Genomic DNA, 19,175 nt, shown 5'->3' on the forward strand with positions numbered 1-19,175 from the left:
CCATGCAAGTATCACCAACTGGTTGGTAAATTGATTTATTTAACAATTACACGACCAGATATTACTTATCCAGTCAGTGTAGTTAGTCAGTTTTTATATGCCTCTCGTATATCTCATATGGAAGCTATGTTATGCATACTTCAATATTTAAAGGGCGACCTAGGCCGTGAAATTCTCTACAAGCGAAATTGACATCTTAGAGTGGAAGCATTCTCTAATGCAGACTGTGTTGGATCCCCTTCAGATAGGTGATCCACCATAGGTTACTGTACCTTTGTAGGAGGTAATCTTGTTACTTGGAGAAGCAAGAAGCAACAAGTCGTTGCTCGTTCTAGTGCAGAAGCGAAGTATAGAGCCATGGCCCATATCACGCGTGAACTTGTGTGGCCAAAGACGTTGATTTGTGAGTTAGGTTTTGTAGTTGATACTCCTATGATTCTATATTGTGATAACCAGGTTGCGTCACATATCGCCAATAATCCAGTTTATCATGAGAGGACCAAGCATATTGAAGTGGACTATCACTTCATCAGAGAGAAGGTCGCAAATAAGGAAATATCAACCCCATTCATTAAATCTAAAGATCAAGTTGCCGACATGTTCACAAAGGCTTTAAGCCGAGCTCATCTAGACAGATTTTTTGACAAGCTGGGCATTTATGATATATATGCTCCTGCTTGAGGGGAAGTGTTAGAATATGATCACACGTGTGACGTGATCACATGTGTGGTCATCTTGATTGAGTTATGATGCAGGACAATTAACCACTTGCTCTAAAAGCTCGAATTGTTAGAGCATGGCGAATCAATCATTTTATCTCATAGCCCAGGCCCCACATCTTATGGGTTAGGATCTCGGCTGAACCCCCCTTGTGGGCCCCAAATCACATGGGTACTGCCTTACACGAGCCACTTGCCTCTCATGGGTAGCCCGCCTCACACGGGCCGCCCACCCCGAGTGTGCCCTTGCATCCCACAGGCAACTCCACTCGAGCTCGGTGTGAAAATGCCCCTGCATTAGGTTAGGTCTTTATTATTGGGGGCATGTGTACGCCTTTGTCTCTTTGGTGGTGGTTTTTAACTATTGAGGGTATTCATGTAATTTTACAATTTTAAGTGAAAGCCCTAATATAATAAAACAAGTGGTGGGACGTGTGGTGCTGCTAGAGCATCCTATTCTTTCTCTCACGTTTTTCTCTTTCTCCTTCTTTTATGCTCTTTTTTCTTTTTTTCTTTTTCTCCAAAATCAACAAATCTCATTTGTGCATTCATCTCTTAGCCCTTCCTTGACCTTGATCATCTTCATTTTCGACCTTCTGATCATTGTTGATCAGGTTTGACCAATGGCTGACCAGGGTCAACTTTGTACCTTCCAATGTTCTGCAGCTTCTTGAACTGTCTTGCACCTTTGGAATCGATACTGGTCTTGTCATGGGTTGTTTCTGCTTTGCCATTTGTGTTTAATTTCTGGAAGACTAGATTGACTAGTTTTTGACCACTTTTGATGATCAATCACGTTGTTGAACTTCTGGGTTATATCCGTGTCAATTTTAATGGAACTTCTATGGGAACCTGGTTCCATCTTGTTTGGTAGGCATCCTTGTGGATGATAATTGGAAGATCCATTTGTTTTCAAGCTAGTTGTCATCAAAGATTCTAATGAGTGGAAGTGCGAGTGGCTTGCACGAGCTTTCTAGTTTGTCTTCTTAAACAGGCGCCTTGGATTGTGCTAGTTGACTTGAGGAATGTGATAAGCTTGGCATTTTCCATGTAGCCTGATCCATGGAATCTCTTTCATTGTGTAAAGATTTGTAGCATCTGCTGCTGTTTAAACGTCTAACCTTCTCACGTATTTAAGAGGGAGTGATGGACAATGAGGGACCTGGGCAAGGCTATGTTGATGGTGGTGGTGGTGGTGGTGATGATGAATGAGGTTGCCTACTCTAATAGCCAAAATGCTGTGATGGGAGGGTCTCTTTCTAAGCTCATTGTTGCCCATCTTTTGATCCTTCTAATATTTTCTATCATTTCTTTTCAATAAAAGAATTGGTACCTCACTGTGGTTCAATAGCTCATATGATGAACCCACTCCAGACCATCTGGGTCTACCTGGTGATGTAAGAGGTACAGCGTTTTCAAATATGAAGGGGTGGACCTTTACTTTTTTTTACGTGCTAAGCCTCTGCTGTTGGTGGAGGTATGGTGGGGGAAACTGGTCCTAGATCTAGTTCTGCTGAGTTGATAGGATGTACTGCTTGGCGAACTTGTTTGACTATTGGTCTTCTTTGGTCTATTTTCATGGCACACATAGTTTCTGATTTGTTCTGTCATTCTTAGACATCTGTTTTGAACCAAGATAGATATGGGGCATATGCCTTGAAAAAAAGAAAAGAAAATAAAATAAAAAACACTAGTTCTTGGCAAAGAACTTTGCAGGGACCCCCAGTCGGTTGTTGGAAAGTTAATTTCAGTAGATCCTTTGTTGTTAATCCAGGGAACACTGGAATTGCGGGATTTTCGAGAGATGAAAATGGTGACTTTCTCAAAGTTTTCTCTGGCTCTGCTGGTTAGGGAGATTCTAATATTGGCCAGGGCAAAAACTCTTAGGGTGGTCTCCAGTGTTATGGGAGGATTATAATTTATAGCTGGAGGGTTCGGAAAATGTTATTGGTTGGGCTTCCATGGGGTCTGAGCCTTGGAGGCTTTCATTAATCTTTAAGGTATTCAGGGTACTCTTTTCTTGCCTAAGTATCTTATTTAACCATGTATATAAAGATGCTAATGAAGTGGCTGATCATCTCATAAAGGAAAGAATGTCAAGACCCTCCCTTCGTTAGTGTTAGGGCAATAGTTTGCCTCTAATTTAGTTTTGTACTAGTCCAATGGCCTCCCGTTCCATCCCTCCCGCTCTCTCTCTCTCTCTCTCTCTCTCTCTCTCTCTCTCTCTCTCTCGTCTTTCAATAAATTTTCGTTATCCATGAAAAACAATCCAGGTTCACTGATTTGACATGGCTGTGGAGGATTCATATTAGTAGTTCACACACAATCTCGGAATACTTCTCTCTCATTTCGATAAGCAAAATCACTTTATAATTTAATTTTGTGTTTGTGGGTATACCTGGTGCCTTAATTCTCTTGCTCTACTGATATTATTTATAGATGTGAATCTCAGATATGAAGCATTTGTTACAGGGCTCTTCATGTTTATTGTTCTCATGAAAACTAGCCCTTTCATACTAGAGTGCTTTTGTGACTGGCACATATATTTATTTATTGCTGCAGTATCCTGTGTACTTTGCTTTTGAGGATGACAACATTGATGCTGTATTAGCTGATGTGAAGAGGAATGATGCAACTGGTCAGCCTGCCACTGCAACGACTGGCGGGTTAGTTGATCTGTTAACCATCTGATTCACATGCATGTTTTGTATATCACATGTTTAAATGATTTTGAATAAATTATGATTTCACAGAAAGCAGGTGCTTTGAAAAGACGTGGCTATTATAGTGGTTTGTGTTACCAATGCAATAAAAAGATGGTTCATTCAGTACTTCGATACTTTGTCTATTTAAGCTCTTGTTTAGTTAGTATCATAGTCCATTAATCATTTGAACTAGTTCTTAGTAAAAAGGCTCCTATTATACAGCTTTAGTTTCTTTAGTGATGCAGGAACTGTGATTAAGTTGCTGCAAAATGTGCATTCGTGTGTATACAGTATTTGTGAGGGGTATATAACTTATGGTATTATGTAAAGCTTGCCATATGAATGAATCATAGAAAAGAAGAACCGGGTACATGTTTGGTTATGTATGTATGTATGTATCGAGTAATTTTCCCATGCTAACTATAGCTAAGGGGAGCTTAACGTGCGAACTCTCGGGCATTCTTGGGGTGGCCCACACCATGATGTGTGTGTGAAATGCGCTCCGGCCATCAGATGTGTCAGTCCATGTTAGGTCCTAGGACTAAAGTTCAGCTTGATCCATGATTCAAGTAGGCCACACCATGGAACATAGATGAGAGGGGGATACCACCCTTGATTTTGTTCAAGGCCAACCATGTTGTGTATGTGATATCCACTTCGACCATCAGATGCATCACCCCATGTTAGGCCCAAGGCCCCAAAATTAGGCCCATTCATGATTAATGTGGGCCACAACAAGTGAAACAGTTAGGAGGGGCCAAGGGGGACACCCACCCTTGATTTTGTATGGGACCCACCGTGACATGCATGTGGCATCGATTCCAACCAGCAAATGAGCCACCACATATTAGCCTTAGGTCCATTTGTTATTTAGGTGGGCCACACTAAGGGAAACAATTGGAAGGGTGGGTGTTGTCCTATTCAGTGTTTCCCTACAGTGAGGCCCACCTGAATCATGGATTATTCTGAACTTTGGGCCTTGGGCCTAACATGAGCTGATGGTCGGAGCACAATTCACATGCACATCATGGTGTGGGCCACCCTAGGAATGCTCAAGAGTTCGCATGTTAAGCTTCATTGCACTACAGTTCATAGGGGAGCATTGCTCTCTCTCTCACTCTATCTCCCTCCCTTCTCCACACACCAAAAAAGTATTCCATAACGGTAATGATGGTGGTAGTGGCCACTGCTATTATTGTTATGATAAGGGCTGTTATGGTTTTTTTTTTTTTTTTTTAGATTATTATTTTAAAAAAAAACCTATTTCAACTTTGTTATGATTCATTTTTCCGCTATGGCCATTATGACCCCATAACGTGTAACCAATGTTGTCAAATCATAGAAGCTATCCTGAGTGATCTAGGGTGGCTGTGTGCATATGTGATCAAATATCTGGTCTCACAACCCCCTTCAACTTTAAAAAAAAAAAAAATTAAAAATTCTGAAAACTAAGAAAAAATAGAACAAAATTGTGTAAAATTATTGCAAGTATTTGGGATGTTTCTACCTATTTTATTAATATTTTCATTTTTTTTTTGTATTATATTACATTACATCTATTAGATTATTAAGTTATAACAAATTAACTAACAAAGTAATTAGTACTCAAATTATACATGTACTCAAAATTGTGAAAAAAAAAACATGGAAATTTTACTGATGATTTGATGTAGAAATACACATTATACAAACTAGTGAAACCACATACTACAAATTCAAGAGGGTTAAGAGAGAGAGAGAGAGAGAGAGAGAGAGTCTTGAATTCTTGATTTTTGAAACTTGAAAGAATGAGGAGTCTTGAATTTACATTACATGTATTAGATTATTAAGTTATAACAAATTAACTAACAAAGTAATTAGTACTCAAATGATACATGTACTCAAAATTGTGAAAAAAAAACATGGAAATTTTACTGATGATTTGATGTAGAAATACACATTATACAAACTAGTGAAACTACATACTACAAATTCAAGAGGGTTGAGAGAGAGAGAGAGAGAGAGAGAGAGAGAGAGAGAGAGACTTGAATTCTTGATTTTTGAAACTTGAAAGAATGAGGAGTCCTGAATTGATTCTTGAACGAGATTAATTAGTTTATGAGAGAGAGAATGGGAGATTGTATGTTAGATTATTTTTTTATATTATATTACATTACATCTATTAGATTATTAAGTTATAACAAATTAACTAACAAAGTAATTAGTACTCAAATGATACATGTACTCAAAATTGTGAAAAAAAAAAAATGGAAATTTTACTGATGATTTGATGTAGAAATACACATTATACAAACTAGTGAAACTACATACTACAAATTCAAGAGGGTTAAGAGAGAGAGAGAGAGAGAGAGAGAGAGAGAGAGAGAGAGAGAGAGAGAGAGAGAGAGAGTCTTGAATTCTTGATTTTTGAAACTTGAAAGAATGAGGAGTCTTGAATTGATTCTTGAACGAGATTAATTAGAGTTTATGAGAGAGAGAATGGGAGATGATTATTATTATTATTTTTTTTGGGGGGGGGGGGGGGGTTGTTGAAAAGTGAGAGAAATTGAATATATATATATATATATATATATATATAGAGAGAGAGAGAGAGAGAGAGAGAGAGAGAGAGAGAGAGAGAGACACACTAGAGAGAGAGAGAGAGAGAGAGAGAGAGAGAGACACACACACACACTAGAGAGAGAGAGAGAGAGAGAGAGAGAGAGAGAGAGACACACACACTAGAGGTCCAAAAACTGAATATGGCATATGCAGTCCAATCACATGAGTTGTGACAACACTCTTTATGTAATCGTTTTGAATTGGAGGTGCATACATGGGTGCTTGTCCCCACTTTCATGGGTTTAGCAAAGTCCTAAAAAGATTTTAATTGACACTGGTGATGCCAATCATTGGTGTGGGCCGTTATTCAATTCATACCATTGGGGGGAGCCATGGTGAGAAGATCACACCGATTGGATGATCGTAACCCTTTGAATATCGACCATTTTATTACAATTGTCCCATTTTTATGTGCGCGCGTTCGTCTGTGCATACAATAGATACAAGGGCATTTGTTCCCACTTTCATATGGTGGTTAGCAAAGTCCCAAAAGATTTTTATTGGCACTGGAGATGCCAACCATTGATTTGGGCCGTTCATTCAATTCATACCATTGGGGGCAAGCCATGGTGAGAAGATCTTTTTTATTTTTATCTTGAGAGAGGGAGAGAGAACAACTTTTAACCTGTAAAAAGTGGGAAAATAATACAACCCCCACAAAACACTAATAAGAAACAAAAAGAGTTGCGGCCAAGCTTTACATAGCAACCCAACTCGATACATGACCTTTGATATTCCTAATAACCTCATCCACTTGCACTCTTTCATTCCGAAAACACATGCCATTCAACGATGAAGTAGGCGAGATAAGCTAGATGACTTTCTAATGATGCTAAAGAGGGAACAAATGGAAAACCTTCCTGAGCAAATGACCCATCCAAGCCATCGAAATCACTTCTATAGAAGGAAAGCACCCTTGAGGCGATCAAATAACTCGACGAACTAAACAATCTCCTCATTAGGCCACCACAGAGATAAATTGATCGGGAGCAAGACGAGCCACTTTAGGAAAGAGATCTTGAAGTGCATGGTGGTCACACTAAATGTCATCCAAAAACAAATGTGATGACCATTACCCAACGAAAAACCTATCCCCCTACGAACCAGTGCATGGTGAGAAGATCATGCTGAGTGCTGACTAGATCATCCTAACTCTCTGAATGTGGACCATTTTGTCACAATTGTCTGTTTTCTTATGAGTTCTAGATCCATTGGTTAGCATCATCAAACCAAAGTGCTTCTTTAGAATAATGAGCAATTCATGGTTGGACCAATTGAATAAATGTATTAAGACGATTATTTGACCCTTTTTTTTTTTTAACCTCAATCTTTAGTGTGATGGTAAGGATCATCCAATCAACGTGATTTTTGCACCATGACTAGCCCCCAATGGTGTGCTCGAATAGATTGTTTAGAGTTGGATTGATGATTGGCCAAGCCACGCCTCAATCTAAAAGCTTTGGGGATATTGCTAAAGTCCCCATGATGGTGAGAATAACCTCTTAGTCTTTAGGCATCTTAGAGATTGGACACATTGGCCAAGTACCAAGGGAGAGATGTGGTTCATGAATCTCAATGCTTTGGCCATGACCATAAAGGTCCTGCGACTTACCTTTGTTCTTCAATTGGTGGTCATCTTATGTGAGGGGATTGATTTGGTGTGAGGATGGACAATCTCCACCATTGGGCCCAATTTGGTGTTGGTGAGCCTTTGCCCTACCCCATACAAGTGTGCGTATGTGAGCCATGGATGATCTGCGTGGTTGGATCTTTTGGTCACTCACATTGGAAGGATTGCTTAGAAGTTTCTAGACTGGAAGGCCCATCATGTTGAGTCTAGAATGTACTTATGAATTTGCACTAGTTTGTTTATATCCTTGGACCTAAGGATGTGTGAGCCAAGATGGCATGCTATTAGCTACTTTGGTTTACTTTACGAGGTCACTGCATGGCCACTAAAAGTGGGTGATACTGGGCATCTTCATCTTGTCCATTAAGGACCACACGATCCAACATGGGATCCACTTGGTTTACCTGGGAGCTCATGTTAGTGGGCTGAACTTAAGGTTTGAACTATCCATCAAATGTTTTAAAGGCTAGCCAACAGCTCTACGCTTTCTGATTGTTTGATCGAGGTTTTTCAACTGTTAAACTTTGAGTTTTAGTATGTTTTAGATGAAGCTTAATGGGCATTCAATGGCTAAGATATGATAGTCCACGCCTTGGGGTGGCATGGAATTCACCCAGGAATGGACACCACGGATAGTGGAAGGAAATAAATGGTTGTGGTGCATAGATTAGGAAGGTAAATAAGCCTCCTTCACAGTAGGGTATATTGAGGTTCTGTGGGGTGGCGGAGTACCATAACATGATGCTTCCTTGAAACCCTAAACACTTCCTAAATAAGATCTTATCGTAGGAGGGAAAGAGAGAGAACCTTAAGGACACCCAAACCCCTTGGATGTCTACACCCTTGAGAGAGAGAGAGAAAGAGAGGGAGAGAGAGAGAGGGCGTACAGAGTGTGCACCCTTAGACCCAAGTTTCAAGTTGTAACTCATACACAAAGTGTGCTAACTTCATTCCATTATACGATTATTAAGAGGCAAAAGTAATATTTATTTTTACATTCCAACTAGGTCCATTCACAATCATTCACACAAATGATTTAAGCACCAACATCCGTCCATTCTCATCATACATAAACATTTAATTAGCATAAATTAGGCATCATTCACCAGTCAATATAACTTACTAATGGATACTTGCTACAGACATAGAACAATTTAATTAAATAAAATCAATCAAATACTTAAAAATCCTACAACTAATACCATCATTCATTATATATAAATCAGATCATCATAACAACGGAAATTCTAATTAATTAATTAATTAGGAATGGTCCAAATGTGGTCAATTCCTCTCCTGACAGATACGGCCACGTCTCACGTGTATCGTGCACCAGTTCAGACACAACTTCTTGTTCCTGCGCTAACTCATTAGCCAATTGCTTATTTGTACGATTTTTTCCATTAATAAAAAGGTAAGCTGAGTAGGCTTAGTGAAATAACCCAGCATGTTTCCTGCCTATTGAAATTAAAATTTAATAAAAACAGAGTATGTATAATGATATGGATACAATGAGGTATGAATGCATCAGATGGGATGATCGTCCATCTGCAGAGGTTGTCAGCCCGCATCTGCTCGCTGGGTAGGCTTTGGTAGACTTGGGCATAGCCCGCATTTGTTAACGCTCTACCAAGATAGACATTTAAGACGACATTTCGTCCAGGGAGGGCCCTTAAGATCGACATTTCTTCCAGGGAGGGCCCCCAGGATCGACAATGCATTATGCAAATGCAATGAATGATAGATGATGTATGAATGTATTATTTTCATAACTGCCATATATACTTGTCTTGATAAATAAATTCAACGTACAATTATAATTTCATGCAGTTTGGCATAGATTAGCATATAATTTACCGCATCATTCAATATTGCAACAAAACACTCAAATCAGTACATCAATCAATCAAACCATCACAAATAATTTATTTTAATTCCAATGAATCATGAGACACGTTGGGTTACTCACCTGAGTCTAGTAATGTATAATCCACAAGGTAATCAAGTTGGTTTGAATTCAAAGATCCTATCAATTATATCAACGATATTGTTATTCATCTGGTTATATTACATGGTGGGGCCTGCCTTTGATTAACATCCTAGGTGGTTAAACCCTAAATGATCAAATAATTAAAATTCCATATATATTATGTTCATTAAATTTAATTATTAAAATTTAGATTTTCTTTTTAAGATTCTGGAATTAAATGGAAAATGGTTGATAGGGGTGGCCCACTGGATGACTGGATCATCCAGATTCTTAAGGTCTTGACATATTTTGCCTTTACGCATTGGATGAATGGTGTTGATCTAACCACACACACACACCGACAGTCCATCTCGACCTTTTATGCCAAGTGATACCAACACTTGCGCAAAAATCTAAGCTTTCCTTATTAAACACTTCTAGATTTGACTAATGTGGCCCATCCGATGGTCAGATTGATATGAGAGTTAGGGTCCTTGTATATTTTGGCCTTAGGGATCATATGATCCATACATATCTAATCTAATTCGACTAGATGCACACCAATCACAATTAGAAATTTCGCATAGAATTTTAGACTTCCATCATCTTTACATCGGATATACCCACATATCAATGGAATGAACATGTGGCCGAGCCACACCGTTCATTACATAGATCGAGTCAAAATTATATTAAATGTACAAAAAAGTAATGAGAGAATAGACAATAACTTACCAGATCTAAGCCCTCTAAAATTCTCTCCCTTTTTCCTTTTCTCAGTTGTCGCAGAGTGCCCTTTTTTGTTAATATCTAAGTTGGAGTAGAACTCTTTTTACGATACACTTTTTAAAAAGAAAGGATGATTTGAGGGTTTAAGACTTGAGAGATGTGGGGAGGGTTAGGGGTATATATAAGGTAGATGGATTAATGATAAAAATAAGATAGGAGATAAGATACGAGATAAGATAAAGAGAAGTTAGAGATAATATTTAAAAAATCTTTTATTATTATTATTATTATAAAATTTCAATTTTTCGCGGGCGTTACAGAGGGAGGGAGGGAAGGTTATGATGTGGAAGAGACTCTTTATGTTGAGAGGTCGCCGGTGGCAGAAACAGGCAGACTGATCCACACTAAGGGATGATTGTGTGGTTGTGTTATGTTTTGAAACATGGCTTGATCAATGGATGGTGATTAATCTGTAAAAAGGTTTCTAAACTTCTTTTCTGCTGCGTTTATCACCGTTAGAAACCAACAGTCCTTGCCCACTATCCAGCAGAAAACTGCAACACGAGAAGGGCATTTGGCCTGCCAAATTAAGGGGACCTGGGCTAAACTCCTATTTCATCCACTAACGAATGATTTCACCATAAATCCGCCCTGGTTTTTCGAAACCAGATACTATCTTCCCCCTGTCTAAGGATGAAGTTCTGCAACTGGGACTGCAACTGAACAAACAGGTCAATTTCATCATCCCTGAGACTCCCTAAAGTGATTCCAGACTTGCCAACCACCAATTCTGGAGAGTGGCATTTGAGCATCAGCTCCCCTTTATGAAACTGAACATATAACGGACTGTTTCCGCACCATAATCTTGTCAAAAGAAAATTCTGTTGCCACGACCCACAAAGTACCTGATGTGCTGCTCCTGAATGCATGCTTCATTTGCTGGATTGCCCTCCAAACATTTGAGATGGGTTTGTTTGGCCTTTCTTGATGTCCTACCCATTGGGATCCAGCCAATACTTTTCGATAAGCACCTGCTTCCACAGGCTATCCTCTCAGAAGACTCTCCATAGCTATTTTTCCAACAGTGCTGAATTCAGCTTCTTCAAGCTTCTGATACCCAGCCCTCCCTTCCTCCTCGGGATGCAAACTTCTTTCCACTGAACCATATGATAGTTACCCTTTTCTTCTCAACCTTGCCATAAAAAATCTCTTTGAATTGTTTCGATATGCTGGACCGCAGTTTCTGGGCAGTGGTAAAGTGACATTAAGCTAACTGGCATGTTCTGTTTGCTGATTTGATCAATGTTAATCTACTGCTGACAGACAGGTACTTTTTCAGGCTGATAATCTTCTTTCAATACGTTCAACAACTGGATCCCAAAGGCTCTTCGATGAGCAACCCATGAACAAAAGCAAACCAAGATGTTTTGAGGGGAATCATTCTACATTACAATTAATGTTTAACCCTTTTAGCTGCTTTTGTCATAGCACATTTTTGCATGGCTTTGTTGTTTATGGATTCTGCAAACTATTGTTATGGCTTCTGCCTATGAAATTTCAGTTCGATGTTATATTCAGCTGTCTATGGAAATGTTGGAATGGAATTAAGTTTTATATGCTTATGAAGTTACTATATTTGCCTCGTTTAATTGCTTCTTTGTGTGTGAAATTTTATAATAGATACAAGCTTGTTGTGTCCACACCAGAACCGAAGAAGCTTGCCTCTCCAACCATTACAAACATTCAGGTCCAACTCTCCTCTTCTCTACTACAAGTATTTATTGAATCTCAAGTAATAAAATATTTAGCTCTCTAGCTCATGTTCATGTTCATGTTCTATAAGCTTCAATCTCATATAAACTTATCTGCTTTTCATTAAACATCTACTTTCTCACCGGTGCTGTTTTAGTATCATTATCGAACAAAGTATCACTATTTTGAAAATGGGAAATATTGCGAAATATTGCATGTCGTATAAGATTTGCAGCCTATGGGAAATAAAATAGAAACTTCAGGAAAGTGATGGAATTTTTCAGTGGATATACACGCGCACACACACACACACATATAGGGAAAAGGTTCTATACGGTTGAGCTCATGGGAACTGCCATGAGGTCGAGCTGTGTGGGCCCCACCTTGATGTATGTCAAACATCAACACCGTGCATTTGATGGGTCCCCTTTAAATTATGGGATATCCCAAAAATCAGCCGTATACAGAACTTAGGTGGGCCATACCATCTAAAATCATGTGAAGACATGCCTAAAACATATAAAAGCACTTGGAGGGGCCCACCTGAATTTTGGATGCGTCTGAAACTTGCTCTGACCCCTCATCCAAGTGGGACACACATAATGGATGGGCTGGATTTGTGAACCACATCTCGATGGGCCCAACAAATGATTATGAATGTTTTTATGGAGGGTAACACCTCTCAACTTTTGTATGTTGTGTGGCCCACACAAATCACAGATTGAGGCCCACTATGGAATGGTGCATCTGACTGATGGGATAGATGTTCGACATACATCATGGTGGGGCCAACACAGCTCGACCTCATGGGGAGTTCCCATGAGCTCGACCGTATAGAGCCTTTTTTCCCACATATATATATATATATATATACAGAGAGAGAGAGAGAGAGAGAGAGAGAGAGAGAGAGAGAGAGAGAGAGATCCTGCACACTGGTGTGCAAGGACTATTTGCACACCCTCCCTATCTCACGCTCGTTGTATTTCCCCTTTCGTACCATCTAATTTCTCTCTCCGCATGAGAGAGCAATGTTTTCACATGTAGAACTTCTGTGGGCCCCACCATGATGGATGTGTTAGATCCACACCATCCATCCATTTTGCCAGATCATTTTAGAGATTGGTCCCAAAAAACAAGGCAGATCCAAAGTTGAAGTGGACCACACCAACGGAAACAGTGGGAATTGGATGCCCAACGTTGAAAACTTCTTAGGGCCCATGATGACATTGTTTTACCTTCTAACCTGTTCATAAGGTCACATGGATCTGAATGAAGGGAAACACAAATATCAGCTTGATTTGAGCCTTCTATGGCCCAAGGAAGTTTTTAATGGTGGGCGTTCAATCACTACTGTTTCCTGTGGTGTTGTCCACCTGAGCTTTGAATCTACCTTATTTTTTGCATCTTGCCCTAGAATGATCTAAAAAAATTGTTGGACGGTGTGGATCTAGCACATACATCATGGCAGGGCCCACGGTAATTTCACACGTCGGAACTGTCCAGTTTTCTGGACAAGGATTGCATACTGAGTTATTTAGTATTCTTGTACGACTATGAGCGTATTGAGTAAACTTTGTGGGGCCACATGTAATGTATGTGTCTTATCCACTCCGTCCACTCGGTTTTCCAGGTCATGTTAGGGCATGAACCCAAATTGAAACATATCCAAAGCTCAAGTGGACCACACCACAAAAAACAGTGGGGATAATGTTGTCCACCGTTGAAACCTTCCTATAGCCCACAATGATGTTTGTTTGTCATCTAACATGTTCATCAAGTCACACAAACATGGATGTAGGGAAAACACAAATATCAACTTTATTCAAAATTTCTTTGGCCCATTTTTTTTTTCAATGCTAGGCTTTCAATTCCAACCGTTTCCTGTGGTGTGGTCTACTTTAACTTTGGATATATTTCAATTTTGGGCTCATGCCCTAACATAATTTGGAAAAATGGATGGATGGCGTGGATTAGACACATATATCACACTAGGACTCATAGAAATTACTTAGTACACGACAGGGGCATCCTGGATTTCTTGGCTAGGTAATGGGGGGGCGGTTTGGCTGGTGACTCAACACTGAAAGCTAGTAACAAAGTTGTGGTCCCCACCATGATATGTGTTTTATCCATGCTGCCCATCCATTTCTCTAGGCTTGTTTTAGCGCATGAGCCCAAAAATGAGGTAGATCCAGAGCTCAAGTGGACAACACCAAACGAAATAGTGTAGACTGAACGCTTACCATTGAAAACTTATTGGGGGCCCACCGCAATGTTTTTTGCCATCCAACCTGTTCATAAAGTCACATAACCCTGGATGAAGAGAAAAACACAAATATCAGCTTGATCCAAAACGTCTGTGGTCCCCAAGAAGTTTTCAATAGCAGGCATTCAATCCCCACTGTTTCCTATGATGTGGGCCACTTGAGCTTTGGATTTGCCTCATTTTTGGGCTCATGCCTCGGAATAATCTGGAAAAATTGATGGACGGTGTGGACCTAACACATACATCATGGTGGGGCCACAAAAGTTCCAATGTCAACACTCGTTGCTTATGTGATGTTGGCACACAATCCAATTCTGGAGAGAAGAAGAAAACTGGATAGTTTGGACATGTGGAACTACCATGGGCCCCTCCATGATGTATGTGTTAGATTCACACCATCCAATGATTTTTTTTTAAAAAAAAAAAAAAAAAATTATTTTTCCAGATTATTTTAGGGAAATATCCCAAAGACTAGGCAGGTCTAAAGCTCAAATGGGCCACACCACAGGAAATAGTGGTGATTGAACGCTCACCATTAAAAACTTCTTCAAGCCAAAGAAGGCTTGGATCAAGCTGGTATTTGTGTTTTCCCTTCATCCAAGTCCATGTTACCTTATGAACAGATTAGATGGAAAAACAATGTCATGTTGGGCCCCAAGAAGCTTTCAACAATAGAAATCCAATTCCCACAGTTTCCTGCAATGTTCCACTTAAGCTTTGGATTTGCCTAGTTTTTGGGATCATTCCCTAAAATGATTTGGCAAAATGGATGGATGACGGTGTTGATCTAACACATCCATAATGGTGGGGGCCACAGAAGTTCCACACGTGAAAACTTTGGTTTCTCATGCCGAGAGAGAAATTCGGTGGTACAAAAGGGGATATACACCAACATGCGTGGTATAAGGAGGGTGCGCAGGAGATCATTTCTCGTATATATGTGTGTGTGTGTGTGTGTGTGTGTGTGGATTATAGTTTTCTGTTTTCTAGGGGACAGCACTATGCCTTCTCTGCCATAAGGGATGCAATTATATCCAATCGCATTGTCAGCTTGTGATGTAGCGAAAAGAGGGATTGAACTTAAATTGAAGGGAAAATGTATACATACCAACTTTTGATTCACCACTCCCTAATTGCCACAAATAGAGAAAAAAAAATCCATTAAAGGACCCCGGAATTAATTTTGAGCAGTCTTCTAGTTTATTTCAGTGTTCCAAGTATTGACGACATCAGCCAAAATATGGAAACGCAAGAATTGAACTATTGTGGGAACGAAAAGACGAAAACCCACTTATAGAATGAAGGATTGAACTTTGAACTTAAATTGAAGGGAAACTGTATACATACCAACTTTTGATTCACCACCCCCACCTAATTGCCAGAAATAGTGAAGAAAATATCCATTAAAGGGCCCCGGAATTAATTTCGAGCAGTCTTCTAGTTTATTTCAGTGTTCCAAGTGTCGACGATATCGACCAAATTATGGAAACGCAAGAATTGAACTATTGTGGGAATAAATAGATGACAACCCTCCTATAGAATGAAGGATTGAACTTTGGGTCCTGCGCAGCATGGTCATGGGAAGGATTACAGATCATCATCATCTAAGACTTATCCCAACTATGGAATGTCACATATATTCTGGGAAATACCATGACTATTGCAGATATCGTGATATATCGGCCTATATTGATGATATTAAAAATGTGTTCCGGGAAGATAGCATATCATACTGGGAAAACCAAGTTACTGGCCCATATTTCGCTAATACCATTGATACTTAGAACACTGCTCCTGAATATTCTGAACATAATAATGAAGACATATGTTAATACCACCTTTTTGAACATGTCTTGATATATTGGGGTTGTAAAGTCATGCTTGTATAGCTGAAAATCAAGGGCATCATCTTAGATACACAATGCCAATCTGTTAATGATGTGCTACCAGTAGATTCATTGTTAGGTTTGAAGACCAGTTTCCTTTGTTAGTAAACTCAATTGTGTTCCTGTCACCATTCAATATATAACTTGCTTGGGCTCTACTGCTTTCCATTGGATTTCACACATCTATTTTTTCATGCTAGCAGTGCTTGTATTGCATTTTGAGTTGTAATTGTTGGTAAATTGGCGCAATTGTTGAGGAGACTTTTTTACCCTTTTTTTTTTTTTTTTTGTCAGGGATGGTTGCCAGGGCTGAAGGGAGATGGGGATGCCAATCAGCTTCCAACCATTGCTATAGTAGCATCATATGACACATTTGGTGCTGCACCAGTATGGACTCATTACCTAATCAAATAATATTCTTTTTGTTCGTCTAATTTTTTGATAGCTATTTGTCATTTTATAGGCATTATCTGTGGGAAGTGATAGTAATGGGAGTGGAGTTGTGGCACTTCTAGAGATAGCCAGACTATTTTCTCGCCTTTATTCGAATCCGAATACAAGAGGGAGATATAACTTGCTTTTTGGGTTAACATCTGGTGGACCTTACAACTACAATGGAACTCTTAAGGTCAGTGCATGTCATAGTGGCAACTGGTCCTTAATGACCCTTCTTAATCAAATTTTTTTCCCCTTCCAATTCTTTGTCGTTCATGTGTTTCTTATCTTTTCCCATTCAGTGGCTTCGGAGTTTTGATCAACGACTACGTGAAAGCATTGACTATGCTATTTGCTTGAATAGTATTGGTTCATGGAATAATGAATTATGGATTCATGTGTCTAAGCCTCCAGAGAATGCATATATAAAGCAATTGTTTGATGTAAGTAAAATATGGATGCTAGAAAATGCCCGTAGTTGACTTTTTTACTAATTATATATGGATTTTTTTTTCAGGGTTTCTCAAATGTTGCTGAAGAATTGGGAGTTAACATTGGAATAAAGCACAAAAAGATAAATATTTCAAATCCACGAGTAAGCCGATATGCTAGAGCTTTCCTGCTTTTGTTGGTGGTTTTCTAATAAAAGCTTCGTCACCTTTCAAATCATTTTTTTATTTTCTTTCTTTCTTTCTTTATTTATTAACAAAAGTTTGTTCTATGGCATGTTATGGAAGATTACAGACGTCATCATCATTGACTTTCAACTTAATTATTGTTAGGTCACTGATACATCTGGGTCATGGCTGGCCGATCGAAGATCAGGCCTATCCAAAGGTTGTGATCAAGTATCTGGACCATCCAACCATCTAAATTGAAGATTTGAATCATTTTGAGGGCCAAGATTGATTTGATGGAAGATCAGTAGTTTTAGAATGCATTATGGACAACGTTAGTAGTCATTTACTTTTGTTAGAATTAGTTTAACCAGTTTCCCCGTAACATTTTCTTCACATATCTGGTGGCCACTTCCTAAACAGTGTCAGAACGACATGTAATTGTTCCTGTTTGAGAGCCTGTTGTGTTCGCTTTCAAACATTTCGATACTGTTCAAGTGAGTGGCCAATTTATATAAGGCCTATATGCTGGTGATAGGATTGAAGGGTACTTTGTTCATTTTAACATTTTATTTTATTATTATTATTATTTTTTTAAAATAGATGGTTAAGATTAGAAGCAATTGATTGTTAAAATTAGATCAGGGTTTCCTTTGCTTTGAGAATAAGTATGTGAATATGTAAGAACTGTTTTATGTATAACTATGATGGAATAAAAAAGTTATTTTCTTGGGTTATAGCATGTCTTACTTCCCTTTTGGCATGTGTTGGCTACGGTAGAAGAGTTTTGTTTGATCCTCAAGAAAAAATACCTATTAGAATCAAATTCTTTTTTCAATCTGGTTGCATTGGTCATGGCTTGTCTTCTTCAAGAGGTTAGCATAAAAACATTGAAGATCTAGCTTCAGAATAATGTTATAGTGAAGTCCAAGTTTTAAGGTTACTGACATTATATTTGTATGGGAAACTTGAGATAGTGATTCAATTTGCTAGTAGCTTCCTTACTCTGGTTTCGGGCATTCTCTTCATAATTAATGATTATATTGATAGAAAAAGAAGCAAATACAGAGGCCTATGGTATTAACTGATGATATGGTCCTTGGTAGGGTGGAATGGCAGAAACAGGATTCATGTAGCGAACCCCAATTAGTTGGAAATTGAAATAAGTCTTATATGAGGATGAGAAGAAAGTATGGAGGAAACAATGTTAAGGGGAAGGGATCTCCCTATTCAAATTGACGACCTCAAAATCCCTTCCTTAGCAAGGGAGTCAGTGATCTCATTCGCCTCTAAAATGGGGAAAAGATACATAAAAAAGCCTTGCCAAAATTTCTTCTGATCAACCATGAGAGGTTTAGTCATGAACTTCTTTTTTTCCTGTGTAATTGTTGGAACTCATTTAGTTCTTGTAAGATGCCATTTTGGTATTCCGTAGTGATTTCTAGATTCATTATCCTCAAAATCATTATCTTTGAAGAAGTAAAATAAAATAAAATGCGTGACATGTTGTCTTCATTTCAACCATTGACTTATACTGAAGCTGGTGAAGAAGCTATTATGTCCTTGTTTATGAAATCTATGATATTTTTTGTCATGACATAGTGCAACAACACAGTGGTATGTTTTTTGCGGCATTATTTATGATGTGTGCCATTGATAAAAAAAGGGGAGGGGGGGGATGCTGTCCAGAGAAGGCACTAAAACTGTTGGGCCTGCTGTAGGTAGCTTGGGAGCATGAGCAGTTTTCAAGGTCGAGAGTCACTGCTGTCACTCTTTCTGAACTTTCTGCTGCACCTGAACTATTAGAGAGCAGTGGAGGTTTATATGACAGCAGGTGAAAGATTGAATTCTGATCCTTCATACTTT

The 19,175-nt window shown here is 38.9% G+C and overlaps 1 protein-coding gene across 2 annotated transcripts in view; it reads left to right on the forward strand.

The window, feature by feature from the left end:
- Window positions 1-19,175, forward strand: part of LOC131252116 (uncharacterized) — a 75,309-nt gene that overhangs the window by 26,797 nt on the left and 29,337 nt on the right. The window contains exons 3-9 of one of the 2 annotated variants that reach the window (XM_058253008.1): window positions 3,240-3,385; window positions 12,034-12,100; window positions 16,552-16,644; window positions 16,721-16,885; window positions 16,995-17,135; window positions 17,210-17,287; window positions 19,031-19,143. In XM_058253008.1, the coding sequence (XP_058108991.1) occupies window positions 3,240-3,385; window positions 12,034-12,100; window positions 16,552-16,644; window positions 16,721-16,885; window positions 16,995-17,135; window positions 17,210-17,287; window positions 19,031-19,143 (803 nt within the window). The remainder of the gene's footprint in view (window positions 1-3,239; window positions 3,386-12,033; window positions 12,101-16,551; window positions 16,645-16,720; window positions 16,886-16,994; window positions 17,136-17,209; window positions 17,288-19,030; window positions 19,144-19,175) is intronic. The other variant, XM_058253011.1, reaches the window with a different exon arrangement.

The sequence above is a fragment of the Magnolia sinica genome, chromosome 1, assembly GCF_029962835.1.
Source record: "Magnolia sinica isolate HGM2019 chromosome 1, MsV1, whole genome shotgun sequence".
NCBI lineage: Eukaryota > Viridiplantae > Streptophyta > Magnoliopsida > Magnoliales > Magnoliaceae > Magnolia > Magnolia sinica.